General features: G+C 38.1%; 1 protein-coding gene across 1 annotated transcript; it reads left to right on the top strand.

The window, feature by feature from the left end:
• The first annotated feature begins 6,358 nt into the window (after positions 1-6,358).
• Positions 6,359-13,905, top strand: snrpe (small nuclear ribonucleoprotein polypeptide E). The gene is made up of 5 exons (XM_061728773.1): positions 6,359-6,529; positions 8,241-8,267; positions 8,370-8,432; positions 12,011-12,089; positions 13,691-13,905. The coding sequence occupies exons 1-5, from the start codon at positions 6,476-6,478 to the stop codon at positions 13,744-13,746; spliced, it is 279 nt and encodes a 92-aa protein (XP_061584757.1). The 5' UTR covers positions 6,359-6,475; the 3' UTR covers positions 13,747-13,905.
• Positions 13,906-14,891: the final 986 nt, after the last annotated feature.

The raw sequence follows: 14,891 nt of genomic DNA, 5'->3' as shown, positions 1-14,891 counted from the left end.
GGGCCTTTTTGCCCCCCTAAACGTGCCCAAAAAGTCACCAAATTTTGCATGCAAGTCTGGCCCGGCGAAAAATTTGATATTTAATGGTTTACATTAATGGGCGTGGCAAAATGGCTCAACAGCGCCCCCCGGAAAACTTTGTGCCTCAAGCCCCACAATACGGTTTGACGTACATGCACGAAAATCGCTACACACCTGTATCAGTACACAACTTAAAAAAAAGTCTCTTGGCGACATGGCCGAAACCGAACAGGAAGTCAGCCATTTTGAATTAATCGTGTCACTTTGGCGCAATTTATGCCATTCCTTCGGCAGTTAATACGGCCCGAACCGTAACGTGCCCCCAAGTGTGTTATACATCAAAACGTGCGTCTTCATCCTGCGACAACACGCATTACTTTTCTCTTTCAAAAGCGTTACCATGGCGACGCTAGATGCCAAAAAGCGCGCCCACCCTTCATCTGGTTGGTTCAGACAGAAAAAACTTTGCGCCTCAAGCCCCATAATACTGTTTGACGTACATGAACGAAAATCGGTACACACCTGTATCATGTCGCAACTTAAAGAAAAGTCTCTTGGCGCCATGGCCGAAACCGAACAGGAAGTCGGCCATTTTGAACATTCTGAATTAATCGCGTAATTTTGGAGCAATATGAGCCATTCCTTCGAGAATTAATACGGCCCGAACCGTAACGTGCACCCAGGTGTGTTATAAATCAAAATGTGCGTCTCCATCCTGCGACTACGCGCATTACTTTTCTCTTTCAAAGGTGTTACCGTGGCGACGCTAGACGCCAAAAAGCGTGCCCCCCCTTCATCTGATTGGTCCATATTTGATAGTTCCCCAAAAGTCACCAAATTTTGCATGCAAGGCAGGCCTGGCGATAAATTTGATATTTCATGGTTTGCATTAATGGGCGTGGCAAAATGGCTCAACAGCGCCCCCTGGAAAACTTTGTGCCTCAAGCCCCACAATACGGTTTGACGTACATGCACGAAAATCGGTACACACCTGTATCATGTCGCAACTTAAAGAAAAGTCTCTTGGCGCCATGGCGGAAACCGAACAGGAAGTCGGCCATTTTGAATTAATTGTGTAATTTTGGTGCAATTTATGCCATTCTTTCGGCAATTAATACGGCCCGAACCGTAACGTGCACCCAGGTGTGTTATACATCAAAATGTGCGTCTTCATCTTGCGACTACGCGCATTACTTTTCTCTTTCAAAAGTGTTACCGTGGCGACGCTAGACGCCAAAAAGCGTGCCCCCCTTCATCTGATTGGTCCATATTTGATAGTTCCCCAAAAGTCACCAAATTTTGCATGCAAGGCAGGCCTGGCGATAAATTTGATATTTCATGGTTTGCATTAATGGGCGTGGCAAAATGGCTCAACAGCGCCCCCCGGAAAACTTTGTGCCTCAAGCCCCACAATACGGTTTGACGTACATGCACGAAAATCGGTACACACCTGTATCATGTCGCAACTTAAAGAAAAGTCTCTTGGCGCCATGGCCGAAACCGAACAGGAAGTCGGCCATTTTGAATTAATTGTGTAATTTTGGTGCAATTTATGCCATTCTTTCGGCAATTAATACGGCCCAAACCGTAACGTGCACCCAGGTGTGTTATACATCAAAATGTGCGTCTTCATCTTGCGACTACGCGCATTACTTTTCTCTTTCAAAAGTGTTACCGTGGCGACGCTAGACGCCAAAAAGCGTGCCCCCCTTCATCTGATTGGTCCATATTTGATAGTTCCCCAAAAGTCACCAAATTTTGCATGCAAGGCAGGCCTGGCGATAAATTTTATATTTCATGGTTTGCATTAATGGGCGTGGCAAAATGGCTCAACAGCGCCCCCCGGAAAACTTTGTGCCTCAAGCCCCACAATACGGTTTGACGTACATGCACGAAAATCGGTACACACCTGTATCATGTCGCAACTTAAAGAAAAGACTCTTGGCGCCATGGCCGACACCGAACAGGAAGTCGGCCATTTTGAATTAATTGTGTAATTTTGGTGCAATTTATGCCATTCTTTCGGCAATTAATACGGCCCGAACCGTAACGTGCACCCAGGTGTGTTATACATCAAAATGTGCGTCTTCATCTTGCGACTACGCGCATTACTTTTCTCTTTCAAAAGTGTTACCGTGGCGACGCTAGACGCCAAAAAGCGTGCCCCCCTTCATCTGATTGGTCCATATTTGATAGTTCTCCAAAAGTCACCAAATTTTGCATGCAAGCCAGGCCTGGCGATAAATTTGATATTTCATGGTTTGCATTAATGGCCGTGGCCTAACGGCTCAACAGCGCCCCCTAGAATACTTTTCTCTGCCATAACTTTTGAAAGGTTTGACATAAAGAGTCGTGGGTGGTGTCATGGGACTCGGTATTGAGTCCTTGACCATAATTGGTGAAAATTAGCCCCGCCCCTTCTTTGGATTGGTTGTCCCGATTTTCTGCTATAACTTTTGAATGGTTTGACATAGAGAGTCGTGGGTGGTGTCATCAGATTCTGTATGGAGTCCTTGACCTTCATTGGCCTGAATTGGGACTGGGACTTGATGATTGGGCCGGAGCTTCGGGAGCTGCGTGCTGGCCTGCGGTCCCCACCCCTGGTCATCCCGTTGCTGGCCCCCCCTTCTCCTCCCTTTTCTCTCTTTTGTCCTGCAGGTGGCCGTGGGTGGCTTGTAGCTTGCATTACGGAGCACAAGTCTTTTCCTGACCCTGCACCCCAACCTGGGACTTGCTGATTGGGCCGGAGCTTCGGGAGCTGTGTGCTGGCCTGCGGTCCCCACCCCTGGTCATCCCGTTGCTGCTTCCACCTGCCTGCTGTGCTGTTGCCGTCCCTGACCCACCAGTCTGGCCCTCGGCAGGAGGGTCCCCCCTGATGAGCCTGGTCCTGCTCAAGGTTTCTTCCCTCCTAAAGGGGAGTTTTTCCTTGCCACTGTTTGGCTTAAGGTTTTTCTCCCACTAGGGGAGTTTTTACCTGCCATTGTTTATGTAATAACTGCTCGGGGGTCATGTTCTGGGTATGGGTCTCTGTAAAGCGTCTAGAGACAACTCTGTTGTATTAGACGCTATATAAATAAAATTGAATTGAATTGAATTGAATTGAATTAGCCCCGCCCCTTCTTCTGATTGGTTGTCCCTTTTTTCTGCTATATCTTTTGAATGGTTTGACATAGGAAGTCGTGGGTGGTGTCATTTCTGATATGCTTATTGGGGCGGTGGCCGTGAGTGCGAGGGCCCGTTCATCGCTGCTTGCAGCTTTAATTGTTTTTGTAATTGCATTACAGAAAATCACAATATTCTAATTTTCTGAGACAGTCCTGTATGGTAAAGTAAGAAGAGGAGACCAGGGAATGTAAAAAACAAGGAATGCAGTCAGTTTTGTTCCTCCAGACAGATGGACGAATACAGAGGTTGACAGACATGCAGACAGACAAACAGAAACAGACAGAGACACACACAGAGGACAGGTATAGTATACATATCTTTACTCTCTGATCTCTTGATTAATACAACTTATTCTTTACTTTCTGCAGAGCCATGGTGCCCAATCAAAGTCCATTTACAATTTAATTATAATTCATTTTCAGCTTTTACAAGGGCACCTTTTGGCCCATTGTGTGGTGATGAATAATCAGGGTCAGCTCAGCATCCCTGACTGCAGGAAGAAGGGACACTTTCATTCTCATTTAAATGCAATTGAATAAATTATGGGTTTTTTTTCCAGTGCATTTGAAAACTTATAATGAAATGAAACAATCACAATAATCAGCAGAGTAGGCCAGTCGCTCGAATCTGATGAAATAAATTGTTGTCGACCAGCTGTTTTTTTTAGTTGTTACATTCTGAGGCACAAATAAACCTGTCAACATCTGTCAGGTATGGAGAAAAATAAAACTAAACGTAATCCACAAAACACTGCAGTCCCTAAATGTATATAAATAAGATTATTTATTTAATATTTTAAAAAATGGAGTTTTTTATTTTTATTCAGTTGATTAAGAGTAAGCAACTGGTTTCTAATTAATAATGTTTTAAGTAAAGTTCCTCATCGTTCTGAACAACTGCTCAACTTTGAATAAAAGTGGATGAGTGGTCTGATTCACCAAAACTGGAAATGTGTAATATTTATGTTACACATATCAGCACGATATGATGGCATCCATCACAATAGACTTATGGAATTTAATTCATAACACTTGTGAGCGTATTACTCCATGTTACACTGACTATATTACACGTCAGTTTGTGGTTTTTATTCATCAAGTTTATGAATGAATGAATGAATGAATGAATGAATGAATGAACAATGGAACAAATGAATACAAACACAGCTAGAGGACTAAGGCTAGATTTGTGGCCAGATAAATAATAATAATGAATTTAATTTATAATGCACTTTCCATTCGGAAATCTCAAAGTGCTTACAAAAAAAAACAAAAAACATTCAGATCATTTATCATAAATGGCATATGCTTTGTTAAAAAGGTGTGTTTTAAGTCCTCTCTTAAAAGTGTCAACTGTCTGTGGTTCTCTCAGGTGGGTGGGGAGGGCGTTCCACAGGTTAGGCCAACGGAGCAGAAGGCCCGGTCTCCCATAGTGACCAGCTTAGTCTTGGTGGGTTTGTGGAGGTTGTTGTTTGCTGAACGGAAAGACTAAAAAATGTCCTTGTTGGTGTGAAAATCAAGAGGTAGCTGACTAATAATCAAAAATGATGCTGGTGTGAAAATGGTTGCAGATGATGTTGATGTCCAGATTTACACAGCTCTGCCTCTCTCACTCATCACTATCCTTAAAGATTACTACTGGTCCTGTCTGATCTCCACTTATCGTTAGGACTGACACAAATACACAGAGCAATGTTGACATATCATTTTAAAATACTGTTTCCACAGTTTTCAGCAATAGCAGATTCAGCATATTCTCACAAAAAAGCAGCTTGTTTTACAAAAAGTTGTAAGCTATGGCATACAAATACGGCCAGTAGGTTGAGACACGATTATTTACTACTTATTTACACTTTCACAGTAATGTAGAAATGTCTTCTGTTTTTTGTGTGTGTTTGTGTATTTAACTGCAGGCACATCCTGGTTATTACTGATATTGCTGACATATTGTTACCAGAATTACAAGCGTGGGATGGATTTGGATCAGGATTTTGGATCACTCAGAATCTGTACACACATATGATATGAAAAGAAAGCTTGAGACCAAGAAGCTCCATAGAAAGTATGGAATGTAAAATACAGCAGCATTTGTTTAAAAAGGAAAAAAAAAGTATACCTTTTGCTATACCGCCTCCTGATGGGTTAATCGAGTCATTGCTGCAAAAATACAGAAAGAAAATGACAACATATTACACAAAATGAACACAACACACATCTAATTATGTACATGTACATTTTTTATACACTTTCTAGTCTTATTGGCTACTCAGACTGCATTTACATGGCAACCTGCATTCACCCATCCACAGTACTCGAGTTGTAAAAAAAAATCAGGAGGGATGTTGGATTTTATCATATGGGGACAGATAATTTGTGCTGATTACAAATAATATAATATATTACAAATAATAGCAGTGACCAAAACACCTGCAGAAATACTGCAGGAATGACATAGCAGCAGTTAAATGCAGCCTTCTGTAAGCTTTAAATATCCACTGGGCTTACATCAAATACATCAAAACACAACAATAAAAAACACTTTTCTGAACTTATCAATATGACTCTGTCCTTCACAGGATAAGTAACATGGATCACTGCAAAAACTCACAATCTTAACAAGAATATTTGTCTTATTTCTAGTTAAAATGTCTCATTTTAGTAAGAAAATCTCATTACACTTAAAACAAGACTCATCACTGGAAAAAACAACAATTTTCACCTGTTTCAAGTAGATTTTCACTTGAAATAAGTAGAAAAATCTGCCAGTGGAACAAGATTTTTTTGCTTGTAATAAGAAGATAAATCTTGTCCCACTGGCAGATTTTTCTACTTATTTTAAGTGAAAATTTACTTGAAACCGGTGAAAATTGTCAAATAAGTTATTTTTCTGGTGATGATTCTAAATGTTGAAATAGCAGTAAAACCACATTCATTGATGAAATGACATAAGGGATGGAAAGGAGGGATGGCAGTTTTACAGGGGGGATGATTTGGACTGTTTTTATTCCAGGAGGGGATGCCATCCCTCCCTCATCCCCCCTCAACTCCAGTACTGCCTGTAACCTGATGTATTACCAACCCTGATGTTCCACTCTGTTCCAGTAGGTGGCGGTATAACCTAATAACGTTGGTTGCGACCCGCCAATAAACCAGAGAAGAAGAAGACCCGGAAGGAAAACCCGCCATTGAAACTCCCAACGTGATCGCTCCGTAGCAGCTCCCGCTGAAGAAAGGTACAAGTAAAAACTCCGATACAAACCTCTGCTGTTCTCTGTTATCTTCTAGCCAGAATGGCGTACCGAGGTCAAGGACAGAAGGTCCAGAAGGTGATGGTGCAGCCCATCGTATCCTTTTATTGAAATCACACTCGATATGATACTGAATGAATCTGCTGCTGGAACATGTTAGCGGCTAGGCTAAGCTTCGACTTCGATGTTAATGCTCATTCTACGTTAAAAGTAGGACTTTTATCCAAACTTCACGGACTGATTCATGGCTTTTTGGCCGATAGTTAACAAGGTGTGTGAAATATGTTTACCACTAGTTGTGTTTTACGTTAGGCTGGAAATATGTGTTTGCGCCAGTTTAATGAACGAGCTTTAGCAGCTTTGGACTTTTCTAGTTTACTGTTAATAACATGTAATGTATGATTAGTATTTATCTACAAAATGCTTTCAACCAATGCAAGATTTTTTTCTTTCTGGTGTAGCTGTTTTCTGCAGTATAAATACATTATTAATAATGCCAAAGCTGGCCCAGTTCCAGCTTCCTAACTGCTAATAATAATAATAATAATAATAATAATAATAATTAATGATGATAATGAGCTGAGCTTTAAGGTGGGAAAAGCTCAATTGATACTGTTTGTAAAAAGTTAACTATGATCTGATTGGTTGAAACGGTATTACAGGACTGTCTCAGAAAATTAGAATATTGTGATAAAGTTCTTTATTTTCTGTAATGCAATTTAAAAAAAAAAAAAAAAAAAAAAAAAAAAAAAAAATGTCATACATTCTGGATTCATTACAAATCAACTGAAATATTGCAAGCCTTTTATTATTTTAATATTGCTGATTATGGTTTACAGTTTAAGATTCCCAGAATATTCTAATTTTTTGAGATAGGATATTTGAGTTTTCTTAAGCTGTAAATCATGATCAGCAATATTAAAATAATAAAAGGCTTGCAATATTTCAGTTGATTTGTAATGAATCCAGAATGTATGACATTTTTGTTTTTGTAATTGCATTACAGAAAATCACAATATTCAAATTTTCTGAAACAGTCCTGTCTGTGATCTAGTACAGTTTTTAGTTTTATCATCAATTATTTAACTATAACCAGAATCACATGGTCTGGAGCACAAGTTTACAAATGATTGTACATTTACAGCAAGTGGCGGGCTGTACATGTTCAATTAAAATACTCAATTTGGCAAAATAAATCATTTGAACGGAGGAAGGACATTCTTCAAAAAGGCGCCTAATTTATAAATAACTTATTAGATTGTGGTAACAAAATCAATTTAAACATAGATGGTCGGTTTATATAATACTTTGGTAAATATTTATGTCTGAGATTCATTATATTTACATTTTTACATTCAAACAAAATATGAAACTCATCTCCAATACAGTTGACATTACAGATGTACAGAATCTCTGACTTCTATCCAGACCTTTATTATAATAATAATAACCTTTATACCTTCCAGTGACTTTTGGTATTATACTGTTATTCATCCTAAAATTACAAATGGTCTGTTTATACTTTAGATTTTGACAGCACAATAAGTGCTGTTCTAGGTTAAACTACATAAATATCACACGTCATCCTATAGAGTTCACTTCGCCATTTTTGCAGAAATTGATCTTTCAACCTTTGCTCAGCAGTTAGTTTCAACCAGTCGATGTTATTCCATGTGAGAGCCAGATAAACCACAGTCCTCCAGTATCCCAGTGACATCTTACATTTGTTTTAAAGCCACAGTGTTCGTGTGTCTGTGTGTTTTTACTACGTTTGCATTTGAACACCTAATTTCCTTGACTCTTTTAGAATCTCATTTTCAGGTACCTTCAAAATGTAAGTATTTAACATTTCTTAAAGACTGGTTTATTCTGTTTTATTTCTACTGTGATAATGTGTGGTTTAGATTGGATTTAAATGTAATCTCTCCAACTCTAGCGCTCGCGGATCCAGGTCTGGCTGTACGAGCAGGTGAACATGCGGATCGAGGGCTGCATTATTGTAAGAGCTCCTTTGCTTCTGTTTCTGATAGCTTTTAGAATGTTGTGCATAATTACAACAATTAATACAATCATTTGGGTTGTAAATATGGACATATGCATCTACAGGACTGTCTCAGAAAATTAGAATAACTAAGCCATAATCAGCAATATTAAAAAAAATAAAAGGCTTGCAATATTTCATTTGATTTGTAATGAATCCAGAATGTATGACATTTTTGTTTTTTTTAATTGCATTACAGAAAATAAAGAACTTTATCACAATGTTCTAATTTTCTGAGACAGTCCTGTATAGCCCTTTTGCTGTTCTTAGACCATTTATTTATTGATGTGCCTACCTCCTTTAATAAACTGATATCTTTCTCGTTGCCATACGAGAGTTCACAAGAAATGCCTTAAACTCAAACTCAAGTGCTTTTTATTCTTGATTATTGTTTTAGGGGCCATAAGATTTTATCTTTTGTTTCAAACAAACCGCAGCGTTCAGAACACATTAGTATAAAGTTGCTGGTGGGGTTGCGGAGAGGAGTTGCTGTAAGGTAGAGGGATGGAGAAAACTCTGTCTCACAAAGCCCCCGAGACCAGGGGGCGGCAACCCAAAATGTTGAGCCATATTGGACCAAAAACAAATATGTCTGGAGCCGCAAAAAATGAAAAGTCTTGTATAAGCCTTAGAATGAAGGCAAATGGCGAAAGGCGAAATGTCGACAAAAAAGTCAAAAAGTCGAAATGTCGAGATTAATGTTGAAGTACAATTTTGAGAAAAAAGTTGAAATGTCGAGAAAAGTTGAAATGTCGAGAAAAAGGTTGAAATGTCGAGATTAAAAAGGAAAGGAAAATGGAAGAAAAATTGAGAAAGAAGGAAAAAAAGGGGGAGGGGGGGGTCAAACATTTTTGAAAAGGCTCCAGGAGCCACTAGGGTGGCGCTAAAGAGCCGCGGGTTACCGACCCCTGATCTAAACTATGGTAGCATCGCCACTGGAAAACGATTGAAACACGAGGACTATGTAAAATGATATGCAACAATCTTATAAACATAATGTTTATTTTGACAAAGCAGATCTACCTGGGCACAATCATTACTTATTGCCACACGCCAGGATGCATAATGTATTTCTGGATGAAAACTCTCCGTGGGTTTGACAGTTTGTTCTCCACATTCTTTTCTAGATAGATCAATCCTTGACATTGAAAGCAGGCCCTGCTTCCAGTTCCTGCAGCAAAGACACTCACTTTCTGTCTCACTATATTCTTAGATATTAAATTTCATTTTATTCTTTATTTCATTCAAAAAAAATAAAACAATTCAATACAAATGTTCATAAATTGTGAATGAAAAGGGAGCAGAAAGAAGAAGAATCTTATCTGATCTGCCCCTTTTCCCAAGAAATAAATTCATAAATAACATAAATTAAAAATTTAAAAAAAGACAACCAAGTAAATAAAAAACTAAAATTAAATTAAATTGCCGCCGTCTATGGTATGTCAATCAAACTTAACTAACATATTTCATTATATTTACTTAACATACAGGCTTTAATTGTTCTTTTGAATGTAATGTTTGATTTGGATTCTTTGTTTTCTTTATTCAGATTGTTCCATAAACTGATCCCTTTCACAGAAACACAATGTTCCATCAATTTAGTCCTGAATCTTGATCATTAAACTTCCTCATGTAAAATATAGTTCCACATACACATCTGTTTCTAAGATTGTCTCAATCTACATAGTTGTATCTGCAGGAACTGAATGTACAACAACACAACATGTGAATAAGAACATTTTTGAGTTTATGAAATGTTTTTAAAGTGGTTGTTAGTAGAGATGAAATCTGCTGAAATGTGTGTTAGAGTAGATGATTTATCTAACGAGACATGTCATATCTCTTGTCCCTACTCTTCAATAAGGCAAAAGTGTTTTTATCACATGAATTGATGGAATAATCCGTAGCATTTAATTAGTAAGATAATTGGTAGTTGCAGCCCTACTTTCAAGTGATGTGAGTGTCAGTTTTAGGTAGGGATGTCCCGATCAGGTTTTTTTGCCCCCGAGTCCGAGTCCTTTGATTTTGAGGACTTGCCGATACGTATGGACATCACAATTACATAGGACAAACCAAATGCACTGTTTAAGTGTTTTAGCATACATGCTAATTTACAACACTTGTCCACAGGAGGCTTTTAAAAAAGTACAGACAATAAAATCTACAATAAAATTAGAGGATGACATAAGATATAAAGCAAAGACAACATAATCAAGAGCAGAACCAGACCTGACCTGTTCATGTAGGCACTGTTGTTTAGATTTGAGCCATAGTTTGAGTCCTCTGTTGAAAATATTGCCACGCGTTTCTAATTTTAAATGAGAGTAAAGAATTCCAGAGTTTTGCACCTTCACAGAAAAGACACTCACCAAAAGAGTCTTAGGCCCCGTTTACACGGAGCAAAAACGGAGGCGTTTTCATGCGTTTTGGCCGTTGGTTTACACGAAAACGCAGCTCAAAGCCCCCAAAAACGATCATTTCTGAAAACTCCGGCCAAAGTGGAGATTTTCAAAAACTCAGTTTTCACATTTGCGTCTAAATGGAGGAAAACAGAGATTTAAGCTTCAGAAGGTCACATTATGCACCAGAAACTCACCAGCGTCATGTGTGCGACCTGTGTTTACAATTAGTTTGGCCACCGTCAATATTTTCTTGTATTTTACCTGTTTAATATTCTAAAGTCACACTTAAAAGTAACTCCCCCCCCGTCCAGCCTCCTGCTCATTCAAGCCTGTGAGCGCGTCAGCCAGCAGCATGAAGCCTGAATTATGGTTCCGCGTCAAATCGACGGCGTAGGGTACGCGGCGACGCGCATCGTACGTGCGCGTCGCCGCGTACCCTACGCCGTAGGCTCTGCGTTGGTGTAACGCGGACCATAAATCAGCCTTAACTGGAAGTTACACACGTGTCATTTGTTGATGTTTTTCCAGGATTCTGATTGGCTTGCATGACGTTTTCATGCGGGTCCGTGTAAACGAGGATTTTTTTGAAAACGTAGAGGGGAAAATATCCGTTTTTGTAAATACCCGGCTACGTGTAAACGTGGCCTTATACTTTGGGATATGACAGTCACCATTGGTGGAGCCCATGTGGTTACTCTACCTAATAACTACTAGCTAATAACTACTTCAGAGAACAGGGGGAAACATGATTATGGAAACATTTAAAAAACCAGTTTAACACTACTAATATTCACAAAGTTTTCAAAAGTGAAAAGGTTGTTTTTTCTTAAAATGTCACAGTGGTGCCATCTCATAGGTTTCTGATCCGTAATTTTTATTGCCTGCTTGTATGATATTTATAGGTTTTAGAGGCAAATGACCACGATGTGATGCAATATGACAAACGTGAAAAGATGTATAATGTACTGAAAAGCATGTATAATCGAGCAGTTTGACATGACAAATTCCTTCGAATATAACGAAATAAATTTAGATTTGGTTTGAACTTCTTGGAAATTTGCTTAACCTTACGGTCGAATTTACCGACAGTTAACACTTGTTTGTTTGGTCTGCTTGGCCGCCGGATCTCTCCAGGGCTTTGATGAATACATGAACCTGGTTCTAGACGACGCTGAGGAAGTCCACATGAAGACAAAAAACAGAAAGCCACTGGGTAAGAGAGATTATGTTTTTACCTTTTTTATTATTCACGTCTGTACTTGTTTTTAGTTGGATGTATAGAGACTTGGTACTTGTTGTTAGTGGTTTTAAAGATTTGGGGCTTTTGGGGAAAGAAAAAGTGTAATTAACAACATGAAATCAACTACAAGACTGTCTCAGAAAATTAGAATATTGTGATAAAGTTCTTTATTTTCTGTAATGCAATTTAAAAAAAAAAAAAAAAAAAAAAAAAAAAACATGTCATACATTCTGGATTCTTTACAAATCAACTGAAATATTTCAAGCCTTTTATTTTTATATTGCTGATTATGGTTTACAGGAGATTCCCAGATTAAGATTCCCAGAATATTCAAATTTTTGCTACTTAACATAAATTGATGTCCGACCTCTAGGGCGGTCTCCTCTGGTAAATCAACAAACTAGTAGGTATGGGAATATTCAAATATAGAATTTATATTTTCACATCATATATTCTCACTATTAATTAAACTCATTGTTGCACTTCAAGTTCCAGACAAAAATGTGTATACCGCTACTTAATTTTTTTTTTAATTGAACTGATGTATTCAAAAGTTTGACTAATATTGCATTTGCTAAATATGGATTTAACGTGTTGACTGACAGTTTCGCAATTAAAACTAAAAATATGCAAAAGGCCTTTTTTCAATGGTTGAAAGAAGATGAGCAGTCAGCTTAAAAGCTGCTGCGTTTACAGGTGGGACATAACTTATTTCTAAGTAGAAAGGCTTTAGTTGATTCAAATTGTAGGGTTTTTTGGGAAATTGTTATAACCCTACTGGACTGTCTCAGAAAATTTGAATATTGGGATAAAGTTCTTTATTTTCTGTAATGCAATTTAAAAAAAAAAAAAAAAAAAAAAAAAAAAAAAAAATCATACATTCTGGATTCTTTACAAATCAACTGAAATATTGCAATCCTTTTATCATTTTAATATTGCTGATTATGGCTTACAGTTTAAGATTAAGATTCCCAGAATATTCTAATTTTTTGAGATAGGATATTTGAGTTTTCTTAAGCTAAAGCTTAGCTAAAATGTATGACATTTTTGTTTAATTGCATTACAGAAAATCACAATATTCTAATTTTCTGAGACAGTCCTGTATGTGGTAAAATGAGAATTCCATTCAAATGAAACAGCCCGTGCTTAGTGTGCAACAATCAGAAAAGCCATTCATAATGCCAGGGACATTAGAAGTGAGTGAATTCTGAGGAAAAAAACAACTTAACACCAAGCAGAGTGAGGAGCACGCTCCAGGATTCACATCCACGAAATCCTACCAGAGTGGACTTCACAAGACCAACTACATAGTTGGAGCATTCCCATAGATATGCTAAATGGTTCCAACAATTCATAAACCTCAAGAGCACAAAAGCCAGGTTTGTTATTCACCAGATATCTTAATTTGATCAAGATGCATATCACTGGCTGAAGACAAAATGTGCTCCATGGCAAGTTGGTGGTGCTTTTATTAGTGCTTTGTCCAAAATGGAGCTTTAAACTTTGTGTCCTATCATCTAGAACGTGTGATTGAACCCCGGATGGGATTTTCTCTCTCTGTCCATGTCCTGCAGGGAGGATCATGTTGAAAGGAGACAACATCACCCTGCTGCAGAGTGTGACCAACTAGTCAGAGGAGAAACCTGCCCATCTCATTTTCTACACCTTTAAACTTCTACACCTTTGTTTTCATTTGCATATGTTTGTTTATTTGACATGCATATTGTTATTGTATTCGTCTGCCACATGGTCTGGTTTTGAGAATAAAATTTTCCAGTTCTTGTTTTTATTTTGTTTCTAATAATTTGTTCTTTTTAATGCTGTTTCTAGTCACCAGTAGCTTGTCACTGGGCTGCACTGCCATCTAGTTGCAGACGGCGTCATTGCAAATAAATGATCTAGGTCAGATTTAACAGCCCAGATAGGATTGTTCGGGACAAACGGCGTTTACAAGAAATAATTTGGTGGTCTGTTTTGCAAAGGTAGTACAACAAAATTAGAAATAGTAAGGGACTTATCTAGATTGTGCGATCTCCTGACTTTATGGATTTATTCATATGAAATGCATCAAGAAAGCTATCGTAAAGTGACATCGGTACAAAATGAATGCTGCGCTGAATATATGCAGCACATTTGCAGCCCAATAACCAGTACTGGAGATGAGGGGGATGTAAAATCCCCCTGAAATAAAAACGGTCTAAATCATCCCCCTGTAAAACTGCCATCCCTCCTTTCCATCCCTTATGTCATTGCATCAATGAATGTGGTTTTACTGCTATTTCAACATTTAGAGTCATCACCAGAAAAATAACACCAGAAAAATAACTTGATAATTTTCCCCTGTTTCAAGTAGATTTTCACTTGAAATAAGTAGAAAAATCTGCCAGTGGGACAAGATTTATCTTCTCATTACAAGCAAAAAAATCTTGTTCCACTGGCAGATTTTTCTACTTATTTCAAGTGAAAATCTACTTGAAACAGGTGAAAATTGTTGTTTTTTCCAGATTTATTTTACTAAAATGAGACATTTTAACTAAAGACAAATATTCTTGTTAAGATTGTGAGTTTTTGCAGTGATCCATGTTACTTATCCTGTGAAGGACAGAGTCATATTGATAAGTTCAGAAAAGTGTTGGGCTGCATTTAACTGCTGCTATGTCATTCCTGCAGTATTTCTGCAGCTCTTTTGGTCACTGCTATTATTTGTATTATATTATTTATAATCAGCACAAATTATCTGTCCCCATCTGATTAAAATCACCATCCCCCCTGATT

The sequence above is a fragment of the Cololabis saira genome, chromosome 8 (assembly GCF_033807715.1).
Source record: "Cololabis saira isolate AMF1-May2022 chromosome 8, fColSai1.1, whole genome shotgun sequence".
Classification (NCBI taxonomy): Eukaryota; Metazoa; Chordata; class Actinopteri; order Beloniformes; family Belonidae; genus Cololabis; species Cololabis saira.
The sequence above is the reverse complement of the archived record's forward strand: the minus strand, read 5'-3'. Positions and strand labels throughout refer to the sequence as shown.

Bases quoted from the DNA above. Each gene is read 5' to 3' on its own strand.
- snrpe (XM_061728773.1), top strand. From the start codon at position 6,476: ATGGCGTACCGAGGTCAAGGACAGAAGGTCCAGAAGGTGATGGTGCAG. The intron at 8,268-8,369 runs GTAAGTATTTAA...CTCCAACTCTAG, and splicing joins TTTTCAGGTACCTTCAAAAT to CGCTCGCGGATCCAGGTCTG. The intron at 12,090-13,690 runs GTAAGAGAGATT...CATGTCCTGCAG, and splicing joins AAAAAACAGAAAGCCACTGG to GGAGGATCATGTTGAAAGGA.